The 20,398-nt window shown below is 51.5% G+C and overlaps 2 protein-coding genes across 12 annotated transcripts in view; both read left to right on the top strand.

Annotated features, from left to right (window-relative positions):
- Positions 1-5,914, top strand: part of SRGAP2 (SLIT-ROBO Rho GTPase activating protein 2) — a 233,764-nt gene extending 227,850 nt beyond the window's left edge. For 4 of the 6 annotated variants that reach the window (XM_019433816.2, XM_019433801.2, XM_019433809.2 and 1 more), the window contains 2 exons: positions 101-425; positions 2,522-5,914. In XM_019433816.2, coding sequence (XP_019289361.1) covers positions 101-425; positions 2,522-2,905 — 709 coding nt within the window. In that variant the 3' untranslated portion in view covers positions 2,906-5,914. Of the gene's footprint in view, positions 1-100; positions 426-1,073; positions 1,169-2,521 lie in introns of all 6 variants that reach the window. The other 2 variants (XM_053908994.1, XM_019433827.2) reach the window with 1 other exon arrangement.
- A 5,072-nt stretch (positions 5,915-10,986) lies between these two features.
- The window catches only part of IKBKE (inhibitor of nuclear factor kappa B kinase subunit epsilon), a 29,039-nt gene continuing 19,627 nt past the window's right edge, over positions 10,987-20,398 (top strand). For 4 of the 6 annotated variants that reach the window (XR_002076064.2, XM_019433923.2, XM_019433896.2 and 1 more), the window contains exons 1-6: positions 10,987-11,215; positions 11,789-11,878; positions 13,557-13,675; positions 14,384-14,632; positions 14,938-15,067; positions 16,777-16,958. Coding sequence is in view for 5 of the 6 variants with exons in the window: in XM_019433923.2 (XP_019289468.2) it covers positions 13,589-13,675; positions 14,384-14,632; positions 14,938-15,067; positions 16,777-16,958 (648 nt within the window). In the remaining variant the exon portion in view is untranslated. The remainder of the gene's footprint in view (positions 11,216-11,788; positions 11,879-13,556; positions 13,676-14,383; positions 14,633-14,937; positions 15,068-16,776; positions 16,959-20,398) is intronic. The other 2 variants (XM_019433933.2, XM_019433914.2) reach the window with 2 other exon arrangements.

Below are 20,398 nucleotides of genomic sequence, written 5' to 3'. Positions count from 1 at the left end.
AGAAGTCCCCGGGTGCCAACATCTGCCCTCTCTCACCCGTCCCAGCTTTCTCAGGGCCAGGGCTCCCCGATCACACCGCCCTTTCTGTTTGTGATTGAAGGCAAAGGAAGCGGCCGGAATCTGGGAGCATCCGGAAAACATTTCGGAGCGACAGCCACGGGCTGAGCAGTTCCCTGACTGACTCTGCCTCCCCGGGGGTGGGGGCTGGCTGCCGCCCATCTTCCCAGCCCATCATGAGCCAGAGTCTCCCCAAGGAAGGGCCAGATAAGTGTTCCATCAGTGGGCATGGGAGCCTCAACTCCATCAGCCGCCACTCGTCCCTGAAGAATCGGCTGGACAGTCCACAGATCCGGAAAACGGTGACGGCAGGAAGGTCAAAGAGCTTCAATAACCATCGGCCTGTGGACCCTGAGGTCATTGCACAGGTAACTGGGGGCACCTGGACACGCTGTTGGTCTGCCCACGCTTGTCACTACTGCTTCATGAGCCCGCATCTGTTACGATGGGCCTTGAAACAGTGGAGTTCATCCGTCACACACAGAGGTCAGAGGCTGCTGGACACCTGGGCCCGAAAAGGCAGCTTTCGAAGCAGTTTGTCTGTCTCTCTCTCTCCCCAAGAAGAAGACTTCAAGACAGAATAAAAGAATTCAGACTTCTTGTCATGCACAGGCTATTTGCAAGAGTGTTGTACTTTTCAAAGTGAATAGTTAGAGAATATTTTGATAGAGGCCTCCCTGCCCAAGTTTCGGGTCTTGAGAGCCTGGTAGGCTTTGTGAAGCTGCCCAAGTGTTGAGGCTCAGACGTAGTTCTGGCCGTAATTTTTTTATCACCCTTCCCACCCCCATCTCCCATTTCCTGAGGCCGACCTCTGGTCCTTAGTGGGAGGCAGACGATCGGTCAACAATCTGCTCCTGGTCTTGTCGGCTTCAAACACTCCGCCGCGGGGGGCTCAGGTATCAGAAGGGTTTCCAGCCCACGTCTCCCGATGCAGTGGAGATGAGCTCCCTGGTTACGGGGCCCTCCTTCCACGTGTGTACCACACTGACGAGTCTCTGTTTTCCGTGAAATATTAGCGATCCAGCCCCACCTCTAAAAATCCGACTACCGGGGCCGCTCCAAGCAATTCATTCAGACGCCTCTCCCAACTCTATAATTTTCGTTAGACCAGGTAGGAGCTGAGGGCTCCCTGTTGCCCTTTTACGTTTCCTCTGAGTTGAGATTCTCCTCACCCTATCTTCCAGGGGGCAGTAGAGGCTGTGTATGGTCTCTCTTGGCTTACCTGTGATGCTCTGCTTAGGGAAGGTGTGCCTGGCCAGCACCGTAGTAAGCTACGGGCCTCAGATTTCTCGCTTTGCTAGCCCTCTATTTCTGTGCCTCTACTTCAGCTCTTGGCCGCGATCTGCCTTGCACCGTGGGTATCCTCCCAGCTGCCTCCTGAGCCACGTGTTAATAGGAATGTTAGAATAGGTGCACAGCTGGTGCGGACTCTAGCTATAAAGCAGGACTGAGGAAGGAGACGGTGGAGTTCTTCCTGAGCATTTTGAAGGTTTGAGAACATCAGAGGGATGAGTGAAATTGAATTACTGTCAACAGAAAGCACAGATCACCCCTAGGGTCAAGAAGCCTTAACGAGAGCCTTTGCTTGGAACATGTCACCTTTCGATGTGAGCCTGATTCCAGGGAGGAACCCTGTGGCGGTTTGGGATTCCAGACACAGTGTGTGGAGAGGTTAGGAGTGGAGAGGGAGCTGGGAGGTCTCCCCGAGGGGCAGCTGGCTGTGGACAAAGGATCTTTGGTTCTATTATTTCCTGAGATCTGGGGCGTTCCACGGTGACTTGCTGGAGGTAATCCGCCTGCGTGGGCTCTGGCTTCCCCTCCTGGTCACTCTTTGGTCCCCTCTCATGGTGACGGGTCGAAGGAAATGGCTTCCTCAAGTTGGGCACTCCAGTGGGGTGGGGTAGGGCACGGGGAGGTGTCCTGATGAATCTTCAAGGCCAGGGTACCTTTCTAAAGCCCTTGGCCCTTCTTCACTTTTGGCTTTGAAGTCCAAGAAAACAAATATCATACTTCATCCCTACCACTTTGTAAGAAATCGTTCATTATGCACAGTTTCAAATATATACAAAAGTGGAGAGAACTGGGTAGCAAATCCCTTGTAACCATGACCAAACTCCTGGCCACTCTTAGTTCATCTGTCTTTCCCCTTCCTGCTGGATCACCTGTCATTTCGCCCAGAAGTATTTCAGTGCCTTATCTCTAAAACTTGAGGACTCTATTTAAAATAACATCTCCGCCATTCTTTTCTAAAGGGGGAAAAAAAATGTCATGATAATGAAAATCCCTTTTTTCTCCTACCCCAACATTCTGAGCATCGGTGTGTTCGAGGATTTTGGCCAAGTGAAATAACCTGGACATCTCCCTCCAGTTGCTTTCTTTGTGATTTGGCCTGTGCCGTTGAAATAGGATTCCTGGGGACTTCTCCCGACATGTGCCTCACCTCCTCCTTTTTCCTATTTTGCAGGATATTGAGGCAACTATGAACTCTGCCCTGAATGAGCTGCGGGAGCTAGAGCGGCAGAGCAGTGTCAAGCACACCCCCGATGTGGTTCTGGACACCTTGGAGCCCCTCAAAACCTCCCCAGTGGTGGCCCCCACATCGGAGCCCTCCAGTCCCCTGCACACCCAGCTCCTCAAGGACCCCGAGCCCGCCTTCCAGCGCAGTGCCAGTACTGCTGGGGACATCGCCTGCGCCTTCCGGCCCGTCAAGTCCATCAAGATGGCCGCCCCAGTCAAGCCGCCAGCCACGCGACCCAAGCCCACTGTCTTCCCCAAAACAAATGCCACTAGCCCTGGTGTCAACTCATCATCTTCCTCACAGTCCACTGACAAGTCTTGTACTGTCTGAGGGATGTAATTTAATTGTTCTAGACAAAGGGACTGGAGGGACTATTATTAAAAATCTTCCTATTTAACTAGCTTGGGGACTTCAGTTGAAAATTAGATTCTAAGTTGTTCTTGCAGGAATTAGCCTTCCCGTCACCCAAAACCTTGAGAATGAAGCCCTCGTTACCACCCCGCCCTGCCCTTCCCACCGCCCTCTGCTTCCCCCCGTTGTCGTAATCCAGCCAGCTGCAGTACATACTGTTCTTAGGTTAGCCAGAGTTAGAGTTTTCCATTATCGGGTCACTGTGAAATCTGGCAAGGCGAGTCATGAGGACACGGGCTCAAGTCTCTGTCCCCTTAGACACAGGGGATGCCTGACCAGATGGTTGGCTACCGACAGCCAGCACTCAGTGGCATCTTGTTTTGGGTACTGATTATAGAGAACCATATATAGTCCATTCTTCGTTTTACACACACGCACGCACACACACACACACACACACACCACAACACACGTTTTTCTAGTCTCTGGCATGTGTAGCCTCTCCTGGTCTAGACCAGTCTCTTTGTAAGTTATTGTGGCAGTTCACACAACAGCCACCAGGGGTCTCTGTTTCCGTTACAAATCTTGTTCTGTCTGGGCCAGAGAACCTAGCCTTTGAAATCTCTCCATCATAAAAAACTGAGCAGGATGAGACCCGATCCTGTAATCTGTTTGGGGTTGGGGCTTTCTCTCTGTCTTCTCTCTATTGGTGTGAATTGGTCATTGGTGTTTGCTTTTGCTCTCCTCCATCCTCTAGAAATACAGCCCAATCTTTTTATAGAACTTCTAAAGTTTTTCTGAATGTATAGACATTTCTCGAGTTCCTGTCTTTGTCTCTGATGGGCCATTTTCCATTTAAGACATTTTCCTGTATAATACAGTTTTATAGCTGATATCTTTTAGGGTAAAGAGTCTTTTGAGAGAGTTTATTGTGTTTAAGGCAGGTTTGGAAAAGGTGAGAAATGGGCCCTTCTTCCTCACACTTATTTTGGACACTTAAGACAAAATTCATGATCCTATTCAAAAATTAAAATCAGCTTTGCTAGCCCCCAAATTGTTCCCGAACGAAAACATATCCTACGTTCACCTCCCCCTCACCCCGCCCCCCAGTTTGGTTATTCTACAAGATCTCTCTTCAGGGACCAACAAGGGCTTGGAGAGCCCTGGTTAGATTAAAGAGAGACATTACTCCTTAAAACCTGTTTTCTTTTATCCAAATAAAGACAACTATGAGAGCTTTGGCCCCGTGGGCTCTAAGGTCTTCCCGAGGCTGGAATCTAACAAAATAGATAATTGGATGCTGAGTATGTTCGCCTTCCTTTGGCCTTTCTTCTGGTTCTTCTCCAAAAAGTAGAAATGATATCTATCCTTGCATACTTTAATCTGGTCTCCAAACCTGGTGCCCCCGGTTCCGGCCCCCCTAGCTTCACGCTCTCCTAGCGGTACCAGGGCTGAGGACAGTCACACCCAGGTTCATGAGTCTCAGACAGATACTTGAGCTAAAGCTAAAGCTCATTCCTCTTCTCTGTTTTCTGCTTTTAAAGCCACACTTTTAGCCTTATTTTCTATAGGTCAGGAGAGGTGGTGGGTTGCCACTCAGATGGGAAAATCCGAGTTTCCTTATGTTTAGCCTAGAAGATTCTTTTTGGACCAACATTTTGAAGTTGGCAGTTGGTGGTGCAGGAAGTGGTAGGATTTTCCTCATTCTCTGTGAAAGGAGAGCTTTGTGGGAAATCGCTAATTATTGGAGAGATAACCTGCAACCCCAGGAAAACTATCCCAAGAGCTAGAAAGGAGAAATGAAGAGCTCCTTGAGTAAAGCGAGTCAGTCTGTGAGAGGTAACCCACGGTCCTCTGCATTCTTGGGTTTCGTTGCTGGGTTTCGTGGCCTGTCCTCGCCTGTCACCTGGACTCACGCAGGTCTTAAGCCAACAGGGGCTTTCATAAAAACCAAGGATCTGTTTCCTTGATGAGCATGGAACCCCCACCCTTCACTTTACATTCCTTTTTGATCCAACTGATCAGAATCGGTACCCATACCTGCCCTTTACCCCCTCCCTCCAGCGCACTCCTGTCTGAGAAAGGAAAAGCGAAGCTTTCTTAATGACAAAGCTTTGGGCCTATTCTGTTGTTCCTGCCTGATTTCTCTTGCAGCCCTCGGACATGACTTGTGTCCACCATCCCCTTGGTCAGTGTCCATCTGCTGATCTGCATCATGAACTGGACGGTGTGTGAGTGGCCACCTACGACCCCCAGCTCTGGGAGCCAAGTTGTCCTCCCCTCTCTGGTGCTCCTGACACCTGTGAGATGGACCTGTCCAGGGGACTAGGAACCCACGGAAGGAGCGTCCTCGGCAGAGCTCCTTGCGATCAACTGGAATTGAGGTTGTACACTGTGATGTTTACACCGAGAAGCCAAAAGGAGCTGGCCATCCAGGGCCTAGGGAGACCAGTCTTCCTCCGATCTGCTTGCCTAAACCAGCATGATGCTTCAGAGAGCCCCACTCTGCCCCTTGAGGCATGGATCCTTCTCTTGGTGTGGACTCTGATGGGTCAGTCTTTGGGGAACAGAGGTAGGGTGGGGCCACCGGCATCCCAATTTGGAAAAGAGAGGAGTTTGCCGCCAGCAGCCTGGAAACTGGAAACACTGGTCTCAGCCAACCTCCTCAGGGCGCCCTGGTTTCTCCCCAAGGAGACGAGGAGAGACGAAGCCAGCAACAGGACGAACAGACCACTGGAAGGGCCAGCGTGTGTGTACTTCACGTGCATAAGGGAAGCTTAGATCTTCCAGGGAATTGCAATGTTGTGGCGTCTGACTTGTATGTCACGTTTGTGTAAGATGGCATATTCTTTACAATAGTGTTGATAACTGGAATATTGTATGTATGCTTGGAGATGCTTTGTGTGAACCTGAGACTGTCACTCAACAGATGTTGGATTGGGGAAAATCCAAAGCACAACTTCGAAATAAAACACGTTTTTAGGTTTCGAGGCTGCCGTTCGTATCCCTTCTCCCCTCCCTGAAATCTCCAATCCAGGAGTCCAGCTGCCCAGGAGGGAATTTGATTCGTCTGTGCTGACGGAGCCCTGCCTGGCAACAGGAGAGATGCGTGAGCTCGGGAGCCAACCATCTTCTCCCTCCCAGCAAGCACAGCCAGGTGCATCTAGAATGTGGATTCTCGTCCTGCCGTCCCCACCCCACCCAGCCTTTCCATTGAGCCCTAAGAAGTTTTGTAGAAAGCCTCCCAGCTCATCACGGCGGCGCAGTCTGTTGCCATGAGAACCATTTCCTCCCCAGAATCCACCTACCCTGGTTTCAGTGAGGACGGTTCTCCGTTCTATCGCTGGTCAGGTTTCCCCACTTGGAGGAGCGGGGCCTGTCAGGTGGCTTGCGGCTTTTGCCAGCCACAACCAAGAGTGACTGAAGGTTGTTGTATTTCTTCCCCGAGCAAAGCCCTGAATCATTCTGACCCTGGATGCCCCCTGCCTCTGGGAGAAGACCCGACCCATATGCTTGTGCTGCTGGTGTTGAGCACAGGGGTGGGGCATACTGGAAAAGCTTTCTCCCCTGTAGATTTTGATTCTAGCAGATCATCAGCTCAAGGGTGAAGTTATTCAAAGGTAACAATTTAAAATGCATCCTAGGGCCCACACTTATTTTTATTGGACTTATTCCAATACCAGAAGCCCCTGGGGACGGAGCAAATCTCTCATCCAAGGGGATCCCCAGTGTTCAGGACTCCTGCCCTGAGCCCTGGACATTTTCCATCTCTCGGGCCCGTCACCTCCGTCTGTCTCATGCCCTTCCAGCCTGTTGTCTCTCCTCCCCACCTCCCTCTTTTTAATAATAGAGCTACATTTGAGCTTATCTTGCTGGTCCCTTGGTCTTAGGTAAGTCAAGGTGAGGCTGTCCTGCCACCCTGTGCTCTGGGTGAGTTCTCCTGAGTGTGGGTGGTGACCTGTGAGATGGAGCTGGTTTATAAGCTGTGAGCGGAGGACCAAGGAGCCTCTTCGGAGAGCCCAAAAGGCAAAGGTGGGCCATTTGGGGCGGTGCCCTAATTCATTTTATATATTCTGATGGGAGCTTGGTGGCAGCTAGTGACCATGAACACAGTTGAAAACAGACCCATTCCACCCAGAGAGAGACCAAAAAAGGAGACCAGGTGGGTATGAATTTAGGAAATGGCCTTAATGATTATCTACTCTAAATGTTGGTCTCAATAGGTATATGAAGCTTCTTTTTACTCTGGGGTTAGCAACTCTGGCATATTACGTGTGCCAAAGACTCATTCATCAGTCAGTCAACAAACGCTGAGCCTCGCGGTGTGTCAAGCACTGTTGTATAAAGTATTGAACCGGAGAAACAGATAATGGAGTTTTCTGTCCAGTTTGAGGGAGAACAGATAAACAGGCCAAGTGTTACTCCGAAAATGAAACAATGTGATAGGTAGTTAGTGCCTGGCTAAGGAGTAGTACAGCCAATCAAGGTTTCTGCAGGGCCTGGGAGAGTTGACCGCTCGACACCCAAGTAGAAATATCACACAGACTCCTGAATACACGAATGTGGGGTTTTAGGGACAGATGATGCCTGCAAAGAAACTTGGGACGTATTTTATTATGGATATACTCAAACTACGAGGTTCCCAGGAGAGCGTGTAAATGGAAAAAAAGTAGGTCCCAATAATTAGAAACCCAGTAGAGAAGAAGGAGCTGGCAAAGAAGACGGATAGAGGGAGCAAGTGACAGTTCGGTGACTGTCACAGATGTCACAGATGCCAAGTGAAGGACGTGTGTCAACGGGAAGGGAGGCTTGGCTGCCCAAGGCCAGCTGGAGCGGCAGTCGTTCTGCGGTGACCCGGAGCTCATCCCGTAGATGGGACATGGGTCAGAGTAGAGTGGGTTGGGCAGCCACTGGGAAGGGAAGGCGGAGTCAGGAAGTCTTGGCAACTCATGTCAAGGTGCTGTCGTAAATGGGAGCATCAAGAGGGAGGCAGGGACCAGGTTTCTGGTTTTGTTTGTTTGTTTATTTGTTTTTGCACGGGCATCTCTGAGGCATGTTTGCTCAAGAACAGGATCCAGTAGGATGAGAAGGAGGAATGTGCCGGAGAGGGTGAGTCACAGAGGACAAATGTCGGGGCTGGCCGTGGCCGCGAGAAAAGGCGCTTCCATCTCACTGGAGGGAAGGCAGCGTGACGCAAAGCAGGCAGTGGATGTGGGGGCGAGAAGATGAAGGGGCTCCCTTTCGATTGCTTCTTGTGTTTCAGTGAAGCTTAAGGCAAGGGCTTCAGCTGAGGGTAGGAGGGAGTGGTGAGCAGGAGGCTTGGAGAGTCCAGAGAACGAGTGAAGTATTCTTCCATACCCAGAAAGACAGCACCCGGTGGCACAGGGTTCACTTTTTCTCGGTGGCTTGGTGCTGCTCCCACGGCTTCTCTCCCCACTACTTGGGGGAGGAGAGTCCGATCCGGCCGCGGAGGCCCTCTTTCCTCACCCAAAGCTCATGGCGGGAGCTGACCGACGAGGGTGGCAAGAAGCAGGGCTCTGAGACCTCGTCGCTCAGCCCTTCATCAGTGTTGGCACACGGTGAGTACGCACTGCCGTCCTCTCCCACGTGCCCTCCCGCCCTCATCCTTCTTTCCTTTAGGGAGCCGGGCAGGGGAGGCGGCTGTGACAGGCTCAAGCCATGCAGGGGCAGAGAAAGCAACAGATATTTACATCAATTCGATGAGGAAGGTTGGGTGACGTCAAGACCCAGTAGGATGGGAAGAAGGAGCGTGCGGGAGAGGGGGAATGACGGCACAGACGGAAGGTTGGCCGTGGCAGGTGGCGCGGGGCACGCGGTGGAGGGAGGGCTCCGACCTCTGGGACCGTGAAGCCCCTGCCCCTCCCACTACACACTCGGACTCCCTTTGTAGAGGGTAGAGGTGAGTTTTTTCCCTGACAGCTGCTGAGCTGCTGTCAAAGACCCCCCTCTTCCCACCTCTGGTCCTTGTCCTACCTTCCAACTGCCACTTGTGTTTCTATGACTCCTCAGAGCCACTCAAGAAAATGTGCTGTGGCCTCTTACAGCCTTCCTCCCACCTCCTGCCCCTCTCCACCGATGAAACACGGGCCATGCTGCCCCACTGGGACCAGAGTTTGTCCACACAGAAGATGTGACCTCATGGAGGATGCTGTGACAAGGAAACCTGTCACCACACAGGGCTTCAGTTCACCTCCCATCCCCCACTTTCCCCCCTTCTCTAGCCTTACCATATGTGGTGTCCCCAGAAAGTCACCCTCTCCTCACCTCTCTGTGCCCCTGCACCTGTTTCCACTGCCTGGAATGCCTTACCTCCAACCCCCAGTTCTCTGCCTCATTCCCCTCCCTCCAAAGTCTGGTCAAGCAAGCATGCTTTCTCCTCGAAAGGCCTTCCTGACCACGCCCTCTCTGCTGCCCCCCTTTCGTGCCAGGTTCACCAGATCACCAGCTGACATGTGTATCTCAGAGCATTCACCATGCGTGCCAAACCCTGGCACTTGGGGAGAAGCCTGGGTCTCACCTGCGTGCCCTCATCACACAGTGCCACAGCTTCCCACTAGGGAAGGTCCCACACGACCGACTGACCGTTGCTTAAGACATTGGGCAAGACAGACTGGGCTTGCCGGAGAGAGAAGAGTAGGGTGCTGGCAAGGACTGATCAAGTTCATCAGGAAAAAATGGGTAGACTTTTAAGGATAGGCTGGCTTAATGTTGCAAACCTCTGGCTTAAAACAACAAAGGTTGGTTTCTCATCAGAGGTACATGTCCCATATGGGCCAGCAGGGGGCTCTGCTCATGACAGTCACTCAGGGGACCCAGAGGGAGCAGACGCCAAGTCTAACAGAATCAGGGTCAGGGGGCAGGCGGTGGGGGTGGGGTTCTTGCATCAGCAATGAAAGGCTTCGGTTGGCCCCACCTCGTCAGAGGATGCCAAGAGCAATTCTCCCACATGCCAGGCAGGTGGAGGGCTGTGAATCCAGAACGGAGAGCCAGAGAGGGTCTTGGAACATTTCTCCTGGTTCTGCAGTGAACCAGCAGGGCAGGGCCTCCGGGCAGGCCCGGCAGCAGTGCCTCTGGCTGCGGGGTTATCAGCAGGTGTATCTATCTGAGCACCCAGGCGGTTCTCAGCTGGGCTCCTGTTCTGGTGTCACTGTGCTAGGGGTGGGACTGCCAGAGGAAACCACCAGGTGTGGCCATGGGAAAGTCCCTGCAACATTCTATAGAAACATGGAATTTCCTGGTTTTAACCATTTCTTATCCAACTGCCATCTTGGAGTCGACCAGAACGTTGCAGACCTCTCCAGTCTCCTAGGAAATTTGATGGAGGGCATTGAATCTTGACTGGGACATTGACACACCTATGTTCTAGCCCCAGCAGTGTCTGAAGATCGTGGGCAAATTTCCAAAGGTGTGTGGGCTTCAATGCCTTCGAAGTTGGTAAAGTGCTTTCCAGTTTTCCCAGTTTTCCCTGGCATTTGTATACCTATTGTTCCGAGCGAGCAGTCGTCCACACAACCAATGGAGTAAATGTTACTAACCTTGACTGAAGAAACTGGGAAGGGATGTGGGCTGTGCTCGAGGTCACCCTGGAGGGCATAACATGGGTTCCAGTGTTTGCTCTTGGGCCTCTGCAGGCTCACTGGGAAGATGAGTCAGACCCGACTTCTGGAGTGGCTAGGCACAGGTCCTAGACTTCCCTGGGGCTCGGGGGTGTGGGGACTCTGTCTTCCCAGGCTAACTTGCCCAACCGGCTCCGTGGACTCTGGGCCGGGTCCTGGAGCTCCCTGCTCCCGCAAATGGCGCATGCCCAGAGGGCACCCTGCGGCCACCAAAACTGCCCAGCCTCAGTTTCAGGCCTCTCTGTGCCTCAGACTCCGGTCCCGCCACCTCCACTTGGGAGCTCAGAGCATCCTTTCCCCTTCCTGCCGGGGGTGGCTGCAGCCCAGCTGCCTCTGTCCCTTTAAGAGAGAGAAAGAACCAAATCAGGAAGTGTGAGAGAGCAGGGCCGGCTGGCTCGGAGCTGAGCAGTGTCCCCTTGCAGGGAGCTGGAGAGGACACCATCTGCCCCCCACCCACGCCCCCGCCCTCCCAGCTCCAGGGGTGGGGCAAGGCCCCCCCCACCCCCGCAGCCGGCCCAGCCTCGGGGGTCCCCGGGGGCCGTGGCCACCAGGATGTTATGCGCACAGCCTGTGGATGACAGTGCGTGCTGAAAGCTCAGTGGGTGCCACGCTCTTCCACAAGCCTGCAAACCACCACCGCAGCTGAGATGGGGTGAGTGTGCCGAGTCCACAGGGGCCACTGGACCGGGGCAGCCGCAGGGCAGCACTCAGTGGAGTGCAGGGGTGCTGCCACATAGCCAGAGGCTCTCCCAGCCCCTTAGCGCCTCCCCGGGTCTCTCTGCCGCTTCTGGGGTCCCCCCGGCAGTGCCCTGCATGCCTCTCTGGCGGTCACCTTTGTAAAGGACTGCTTGGAGTCCAGAGAGAGAGGCAGGGAGGGCTGTGGCATGGGGGAGAGCTGCCATCTGCTTCCCCCGATCCCTTTCTGGGCTCTACTTCCCAACACCGGCCACCCCTGTTCAGCTTCTGCCTCCATACTTTTCTCCTGCCTGGCTCCTGCCGCCTGCCCTCACCCAACCTGGGGTCTTTCTCCCTGACCCAAGTCCCAGGAGTGGGGAGGAAAGTCTCCCGGAGCTGCTGGGGAAATGGACTGGAAACCCCCAGCCCTGTGGGGGAGGGTGACAAACAGGAAAGGGTTAAAGGGCTGGGGCTGGTGGCCTTTGACGGTGGCTGAGAATCACATAGCACCGAGGGGTGCCTCTCATCCGCCCTCCTCTTTCCGGTGTAGCTCGGCTCCTGGACTTGCCACAGACAGTAAACATAACAGACGCTCGCCCCGGAGAGTCTCTGGCTGATCCACAGCGGCCCAGAGCACTGGGTAAGTGCTTTTGGCTGCAGTAGTCCCCAGGAGGATGACCGACCGACCGAGTGCAGACAGTGGGTGGGGCAATGGGCGCCCAGGCTCCACCACCCACCCTCATTCATCCAACCAACTCCGAAGGACAGCAGCCTTTCCCTGCACCTGAGGGGGGGGGGGGGGGGGCGAGTGCACACGCAGCCAACCAGATGCACCACCCATCAGCTCCTAGGCACAGCCCTGGCAGGACCAGGAGCAGAGCCCAGGACGCGCGCCCTTCCAGGGCTCTGCCTTTTGCACAACACTGTGCATTCCCTCGGTCTTCAGCTGCACCTTGCCCCAGTACCAGGGCCCATGTTGGGGACCAGGCCTGGGGAGGATTATGAAGGTAGTGAAATCTGCCACCCACCAGCTCCCCAGACTGGACCCCTTGGCCTTGCTTTTCGTGTGCTCTGTCAGGCTTCACATCCCCAGATCTGCCAACATCATGATTTTTCCTCAGCCTCCGGGATGAGGGGGTAAGGGATTTACCTGATCAGTTCATTCAAGCTGATGAGCTATTATATTGTCTCTCTGTATCTCCGTTGCTTTTGCAAAATGCACACACTGGGTACCTTTTCTGAATCTAGGAACTGGCCCCTGAGTCTCTTGAAGTGGCCTCTTGCTCAAGGAATTGCATTTTTTAAAAGATTATAGAGAGAAGGCTCAAAGAAAGCTAAGGAACTGTAGGATTCCAGGCATGGTGACCCTAGGGTTGAGAACTGATCAGATGTTACAAGAGGAAGGAACCCTGTCCAGACCAGCCTTATTAGAGAGTATTTAAGAGGTAGTGGCCCTTCTCACGTTCCTTCTCCCAGTCATCCCCTTAAGACCAGACCTGAGCCTATTTTTCAGAGAATTTGAGTTTAATTTCTGAGGCTGCACTCCCTGGCCCCAGTTGCTTTAGAGGAACTGGCCTTGAAAGCACAGGACGGGAGCAAAGATGGGGAATGGAGCTGGAGAGGGTTTCAGATGGTCCCCGGGGCTCCTGAGCCCTTGGATTTGCTGGTGTCTCGCCGCCTCCCCACCTCCTTCCCACACACACATGCGCGCATCCTCACACACACTGCCGGCAGCAGGATGTGTCGTTCCTCTCCAGAGCGGCGCTGACCTGGCCACACTGGCCGCCTGTTAGCTCACAGCAGCAGGAAGTGGTGGGCCCAGGCGAGTGGGTGGAGAAGGGCTCCAGGCTCATGTTGCAATCCTGGAGATTTGTGGTGGTGTGGTTGACGCTGCCTGACCTGGGGCCCTTCCTTCAAGCACTATTTCTGCTTCCTGGGACAATCCCAGTTCTGGATGTCAAAACCCCAGAATTCTCAGTGCCTGGGAGAGGTGACAGAGAAAAAGGTTCGTCTCTGCAGAATGGCCCATCTGGGGAGGTGGTGGGAGAAGATGGGGAGTGAGGACAGAGTGCCCTGTGGTGGGACAGGCGCAGGCTGAGGGCTGAGGGCTGAGGGCCCCGGGGTGGCGGGGGGGAGGGGGCTGTACTTCTTTTCGGAGAAGTTCCTCTCTGTGCTTCACGTTTCCTCCATCCCCCCCCCTCCATCGCCCCCGGAATGGCCACACGGAACCCTTTGTGGGATGGTCTTGGGCACAGCCACCCAAGTGGCCACCCCAGTTCAGGAATGGAATGCTCGACCCCTGCATGTTCTTTTTCTAGGCAGAAGACGGCCAGCCAGCCAGGGGCAGGAGATGCAGAGCACTGTCAATTACCTATGGCACACCGACGACCTGCTGGGGCAGGGGGCCACTGCCAGTGTGTACAAGGCCCGAAACAAGGTAGAACACGGCCCTGGCCAGGCCCCCGCATCCGTGAAGTTCTTGGCCCTGTCAGCACCTTGTTGGGCAGCAGGGCAGAGGCCTCTGGACTTTGTCCTGCATGCTCTGGAGCCGGGGGACACTACAGCTTTGGCAAGAGGTGTGGGGAGCTGAAAAGGGCTCCTTAGGGATTAGCAGCTTGTGTCAAGCACGTTTTGGGACTGGAGAGAAAGAGAGGAAGACACAAAGCCATCATCCCGGGGAAGTGGCAGCAAATCTAGGAGTAGCAGAGGTGGGAAGTAGGACTTGTTTGGATTTGCCCTGCCTTTGTCGCAGCGCTGTACTGACTGTATGAGACACACGGCACCGTCCTGTCTCAAGAGGTGAAGTCAGACAGAACAGGTTCCAATCCCAGCTCTGCTACCGGCACCAGGGAGTGGTAGCTGCCATTGTGGTTGTTGCCAACAGAAACGGTAATAGTAACAACAGACCATCCCCTGCAGGCTATCTGGTGCGCCAAGCCCTTGTCCCCAACCAGCGCTGGACCTGCTTCATTCCCTCTGGGTTGAGGAAGGAGCTGGGTGGGAGCTGGGAGCCCCCACCCCCAACCAGGCTGCCTTTGCTCATCTCTGGTCTCAGGCAGGTCGGGGGAAGCTACATGGAGGGCTGGGGGCGGGTGTGCTCCCCGGGCAGGGGTGGGACTTACGTTACCCGCTCCCCCCACGGCAGAAATCCGGGGAGCTGGTTGCCGTGAAGGTCTTCAACACCGCCAGCTACCTGCGACCCCGCGAGGTGCAGGTGAGGGAGTTTGACGTCCTGCGAAAGCTGAACCACCAGAACATCGTCAAGCTCTTTGCGGTGGAGGAGACGGTGGGTCCAGTGCTTGGTCAGAGGGAGGTGGTCTTGTCCTTGACCCACCCAGGCTGGAAAGACTCAGGTCACAGAATCATGGAGACGTGGTCACATGCTTGTCAGCAGGTCAGCCAGAGAGGCAACCTGTAGGGTGGAGTAAGGAATGTGGGGTGGGATGTGCGGGGAAAGTGAGGGTGGGTGGTAGGGCCTAATCAAAGAGGGCTTCCTGGAAAAGGTAATCTTGGGCTCAGGTGTGTGGGGTCACTGTAAGGCCAAGGAGGGAAGGCCAGGCCAGAAGCTGGGACCTAGAGAAGGGGGTTTTTGGCTCTAGGCTGAGTCACCCCCTCTTGAGAAAGCTGCTTCCTCACACAGCGATGGAAGGGGACATTTGCTTTCTGCCCCAAGCTTCCCTGTCTCCGTCTCACCCACAGGGGGGCAGCCGGCAGAAGGTGCTGGTGATGGAGTACTGCTCCGGTGGGAGCCTGCTGAGCGTGCTCGAAAGCCCCGAGAACGCCTTCGGGCTGCCGGAGGAGGAGTTTCTGGTGGTGCTGCGCTGTGTGGGTGAGCCCCTCCTTGACCCCCACCGGGAAGTCTCCCCACTCTTTCCCTCCTCCCCACTCAGACCAGCCCCAGGCCCAGCCCTCAGGGGAAGGCGACGTCCCAGAGGGTCTGGCATTTCTGAAAAAAGTAGCCAAACAGAGAAGACATTCTGTCCCTAAGAGCCTCTCCGTTCACAGACCAGGACAGACTCTGTCCGGTGTCCAGGACAGACACTGATGAATGGACAGAATCCAAGTACAGTACAACTTTGGATTGCGAGTGACCTGTTCTGTGAGTGTTCCGCAAGACAAGCAAACATTTCTAATACATTTTAACTTGATACACGAGCGACATCTTGCAATACGAGTGGCCCGGATGCCAGATGTCACATGATCACAACTGAGCCAATGGTTCTCGAAATTTGCTTGGATATACAAATGCTTTGAATTACAAGCATGTTTCCGGAACGAATTATGCTTGCCAACCCCAACGTTTTTACTATATCTGATTCCTGCTAATCAGCAGTCTAAAACTCTAGACTAAAAACAATTCCTTTTTTTTTTTTTTTTTAACATTTATTCATTTTTGAGACAGAGGGAGACAGAGCATGAACGGGGGAAGGTCAGAGAGAGAGGGAGACAAAGAATCTGAAACAGGCTCCAGGCCCTGAGCTGTCAGCACAGGGCCCGACGCGGGGCTGGAACTCACGGACCGCGAGATCATGACCTGAGCCGAAGTCGGACGCCCAACCGACTGAGCCACCCAGGCGCCCCACTAGCCTAAAAACAATTCTTAAAGCAGGTTGTCCACCAGAGTTCATAGCAGTGTTATTCACAACAGCCATGAGAAGAAAACAACCCACACGTCATGGACAGATGGATGCACAAACAAAATAGGGTATATACACATAATGGGGTACTACTCAGCCTTAAAAAGGAATGAAATTCTGACACATGCTGTATGTGGATGAACCTAGAAGACACTGCTAAGTGAAGTAAGTCACAGTCAAATCCATAGGGACAGAAAGTCAAATGGCATGTGGCGGGGGCAGGGGGAGGAATGCAGAGTGATTGTTTAATAGGTAGAGTGTCTATTTGGGACATTGGCAAAGCTGTGGAGATGGACAGTGGTGATGGTCACACAACAGTGTGAATGGACTTAATGCCACGGGGTTTTTACACTTAAAATGATTAAAATGCTAAATTTTATGCTAGGTATATTTTATTACAATTTTTAACTTTTTGAGAGAGGGTGATCAAGGGAGGGCAGAGAGAGAGAGAGAGAGAGAGAGAGAGAGAGGAGGAGACACAGAATCCGAAGCAGGCTCCAGGCTCTGAGCTGTCAGCACAGAGCCCAACACAGGGCTCGAACCCATGAGTTGTGAGATCATGACCTGAGCCAAAGTCAGACACTTAACCGACTGAGCCACCCAGGTGCCCCTATTACAATTTTTAAAAATAAATCAGACAAGAAGGGGGATGCCATCTTTGGGGAGGCAGAGACACCATCCTTCTTAATTTCTTAGGGAATCCCAGTGGAACCTCAACACCCGTGTCTTTGGGCTCCCCTCCTTTGCCCTGTGCCCATGTCTGTCCTCCTGCTTTTCCTGTGGCTCTGTCAGCCCATGCGAACTCTCTATCTGGACCCAAGGGTGTCCTTTCCCCCAAAAGAAGCCCCACACACTGAGCTGTTCCTGGCCAGAGAGCTAGCAGCCCTCCCTCCGTCCCCAGTGGCCGGCATGAACCACCTGCGGGAAAACAGCATTGTCCACCGCGACATCAAGCCTGGAAACATCATGCGCCTCATGGGGGAGGAGGGGCAGAGCATCTATAAGTTGACGGACTTCGGGGCCGCCCGGGAGCTGGATGACGATGAGAAGTTTGTCTCTGTCTATGGCACTGAGGAGTACCTGGTGAGTCGGGTGTTGAATAGGGGCTCTGTTCAATCCCCCTGTGTGGGGCAGGGTATCTGTCACCCCTGCACCCCAACCAGAAGAATTTATTCTGTTCTCTAAGATGGAAAAGGTGATGCTGTACCCTGCCTGGGCCTCCCTGCCCAAGTGTCCCTGCCCGGGCCCCTCTGGCCGGGCCCCCCTGCCCCAGGCCTCCCTTGTGCAATTAGTTCCTTGATGTGATCCTCACCTAGGATGGGGCACTACTGATCACCACTTTCCCCAGGACAGAGAGTGGGCACATGGAAATGCTCTGGATGGGCTAACTCCACACCAATGTGGGGTTTTTTTTTTTTTTTTTTTTTTTTTTATTTATTCAATATATGGAATTTATTGTCAAATTGGTTTCCATACAACACCCAGTGCTCATCCCAAAAGGTGCCCTCCTCAATACCCATCACCCACCCTGCCCTCCCTCCCACCCCCCATCAACCCTCAGTTTGTTCTCAGTTTTTAACAGTCTCTTATGCTTTGGCTCTCTCCCACTCTAACCTCTTTTTTTTTTTTTTTCCTTCCCCTCCTCCATGGGTTTCTGTTAAGTTTCTCAGGATCCACATAAGAGTGAACACATATGGTATCTGTCTTTCTCTGTATGGCTTATTTCACTTAGCATCACACTCTCCAGTTCCATCCACGTTGCTACAAAGGGCCATATTTTGTTCTTTCTCATTGCCATGTAGTACTCCATTGTGTATATAAACCACAATTTCTTTATCCATTCATCAGTTGATGGACATTTAGGCTCTTTCCACAATTTGGCTATTGTTGAGAGTGCTGTTATAAACATTGGGGTACAAGTGCCCCTATGCATCAGTACTCCTGTATGCCTTGGGTAAATTCCTAGCAGTGCTATTGCTGGGTCATAGGGTAGGTCTATTTTTAATTTTCTGAGGAACCTCCACACTGTTTTCCAGAGTGGCTGCACCAATTTGCATTCCCACCAACAGTGCAAGAGGGTTCCCGTTTCTCCACATCCTCGCCAGCATCTATAGTCTCCTGAGTTGTTCATTTTGGCCAGTCTGACTGGCGTGAGGTGATATCTGAGTGTGGTTTTCATTTGTATTTCCCTGATAAGGAGCAACGTTGAGCATTGTTTCATGTGCCTGTTGGCCATCCGGATGTCTTCTTGAGAGAAGTGTCTATTCATGTCTTCTGCCCATTTCTTCACTGGGTTATTTGTTTTTCGGGTGTGGAGTTTGGTGAGCTCTTTATAGATTTTGGATACTAGCCCTTTGTCTGATATGTCATTTGCAAATATCTTTTCCCATTCCGTTGGTTGCCTTTTAGTTTTGTTGGTTGTTTCCTTTGCTGTGCAGAAGCTTTTTATCTTCACAAGGTCCCAGTAATTCATTTTTGCTTTTAATTCCCTTGCCTTTGGTGATGTGTTGAGTAAGAGATTGCTACGGCTGAGGTCAGAGAGGTCTTTTCCTGCTTTCTCCTCTAGGGTTTTGATGGTTTCCTGTCTCACATTCAGGTCCTTTATCCATTTTGAGTTTATTTTTGTGAATGGTGTGAGAAAGTGGTCTAGTTTCAACCTTCTGCATGTTGCTGTCCAGTTCTCCCAGCACCATTTGTTAAAGAGACTGTCTTTTTTCCATTGGATGTTCTTTCCTGCTTTGTCAAAGATTAGTTGGCCATACGTTTGTGGGTCTAGTTCTGGGGTCTATTCTATTCCATTGGTCTATTTGTCTGTTTTTGTGCCAATACCATGCTGTCTTGATGATTACAGCTTTGTAGTAGAGGCTAAAGTCTGGGATCGTGATGCCTCCTGCTTTGGTCTTCTTCAAAATTACTTTGGCTATTCGGGGCCTTTTGTGGTTCCATATGAATTTTAGGATGGCTTGTTCTAGTTTCGAGAAGAATGCTGGTGCAATTTTGATTGGGATTGCATTGAATGTGTAGATAGCTTTGGGTAGTATTGACATTTTGACAATATTTATTCTTCCAATCCATGAGCAGGGAATGTCTTTCCATTTCTTTAAATCTTCTTTAATTACCTTCATAAGCTTTCTATAGTTTTCAGCATACAGATCTTTTACATCTTTGGTTAGATTTATTCCTAGGTATTTTATGCTTCTTGGTGCAATTGTGAATGGGATCAGTTTCTTTATTTGTCTTTCTGTTGCTTCATTGTTAGTGTATAAGAATGCAACTGACTTCTGTACATTGATTTTGTATCCTGCAACTTTGCTGAATTCACGTATCAGTTCTAGCAGACTTTTGGTGGAGTCTATCGGATTTTCCATGTATAGTATCATGTCATCTGCAAAAAGCGAAAGCTTGACTTCATCTTTGCCAATTTTGATGCCTTTGATTTCCTTTTGTTGTCTGATTGCTGATGCTAGAACTTCCAACACTATGTTAAACAACAGCGGTGAGAATGGGCATCCCTGTCGTATTCCTGATCTCAGGGAAAAAGCTCTCAATTTTTCTCCATTGAGGATGATGTTAGCTGTGGGCTTTTCATAAATGGCTCTTGTGATGTTTAAGTATGTTCCTTCTATCCCGACTTTCTCAAGGGTTTTTATTAAGAAAGGGTGCTGAATTTTGTCAAAGGCCTTTTCTGCATCGATTGACAGGATCATATGGTTCTTATCTTTTCTTTTATTAATGTGATGTATCACATTGATTGATTTGTAAATGTTGAACCAGCCCTGCATCCCAGGAATGAATCCCACTTGATCATGGTGAATAATTCTTTTTATGTGCTGTTGAATTCGATTTGCTAGTATCTTATTGAGAATTTTTGCATCCATATTCATCAGGGATATTGGCCTGTAGTTCTCTTTTTTTACTGGGTCTCTGTCTGGTTTAGGAATCAAAGTAATACTGGCTTCCTAGAATGAGTCTGGAAGTTTTCCTTCCCTTTCTATTTCTTGGAATAGCTTGAGAAGGATAGGTATTATCTCTGCTTTAAACGTCTGGTAGAACTCCCCTGGGAAGCCATCTGGTGCTGGACTCTTATTTGTTGGGAGATTTTTGATAACCGATTCAATTTCTTCGTTGGTTATGGGTCAGTTCAAGCTTTCTATTTCCTCCTGATTGAGTTTTGGAAGGGTGTGGGTGTTTAGGAATTTGTCCATTTCTTCCAGGTTGTCCAATTTTTTGGCATATAATTTTTCATAGTATTCCCTGATAATTGTTTGTATCTCTGAGGGATTGGTTGTAATAATTCCATTTTCATTCATGATTTTATCTATTTGGGTCATCTCCCTTTTCTTTTTGAGAAGCCTGGCTAGAGGTTTGTCAATTTTGTTTATTTTTTCAAAAAACCAACTCTTGGTTTCATTGATCTTATTTATTTATTTTGAGAGAGAGAATCCCAAGCAGGCTCCAGTGTCAGTGCAGAGCCCGATGTAGGCCTTGAACTCATGAACCGTGAGATCATAACCTGAGCCGAA

Source organism: Panthera pardus, unplaced genomic scaffold (genome assembly GCF_024362965.1).
Source record: "Panthera pardus isolate Hobbes unplaced genomic scaffold, ASM2436296v1 HiC_scaffold_21, whole genome shotgun sequence".
In the NCBI taxonomy this organism is placed as follows: domain Eukaryota; kingdom Metazoa; phylum Chordata; class Mammalia; order Carnivora; family Felidae; genus Panthera; species Panthera pardus.
This window is presented reverse-complemented; position numbering and strand designations above follow the sequence as displayed.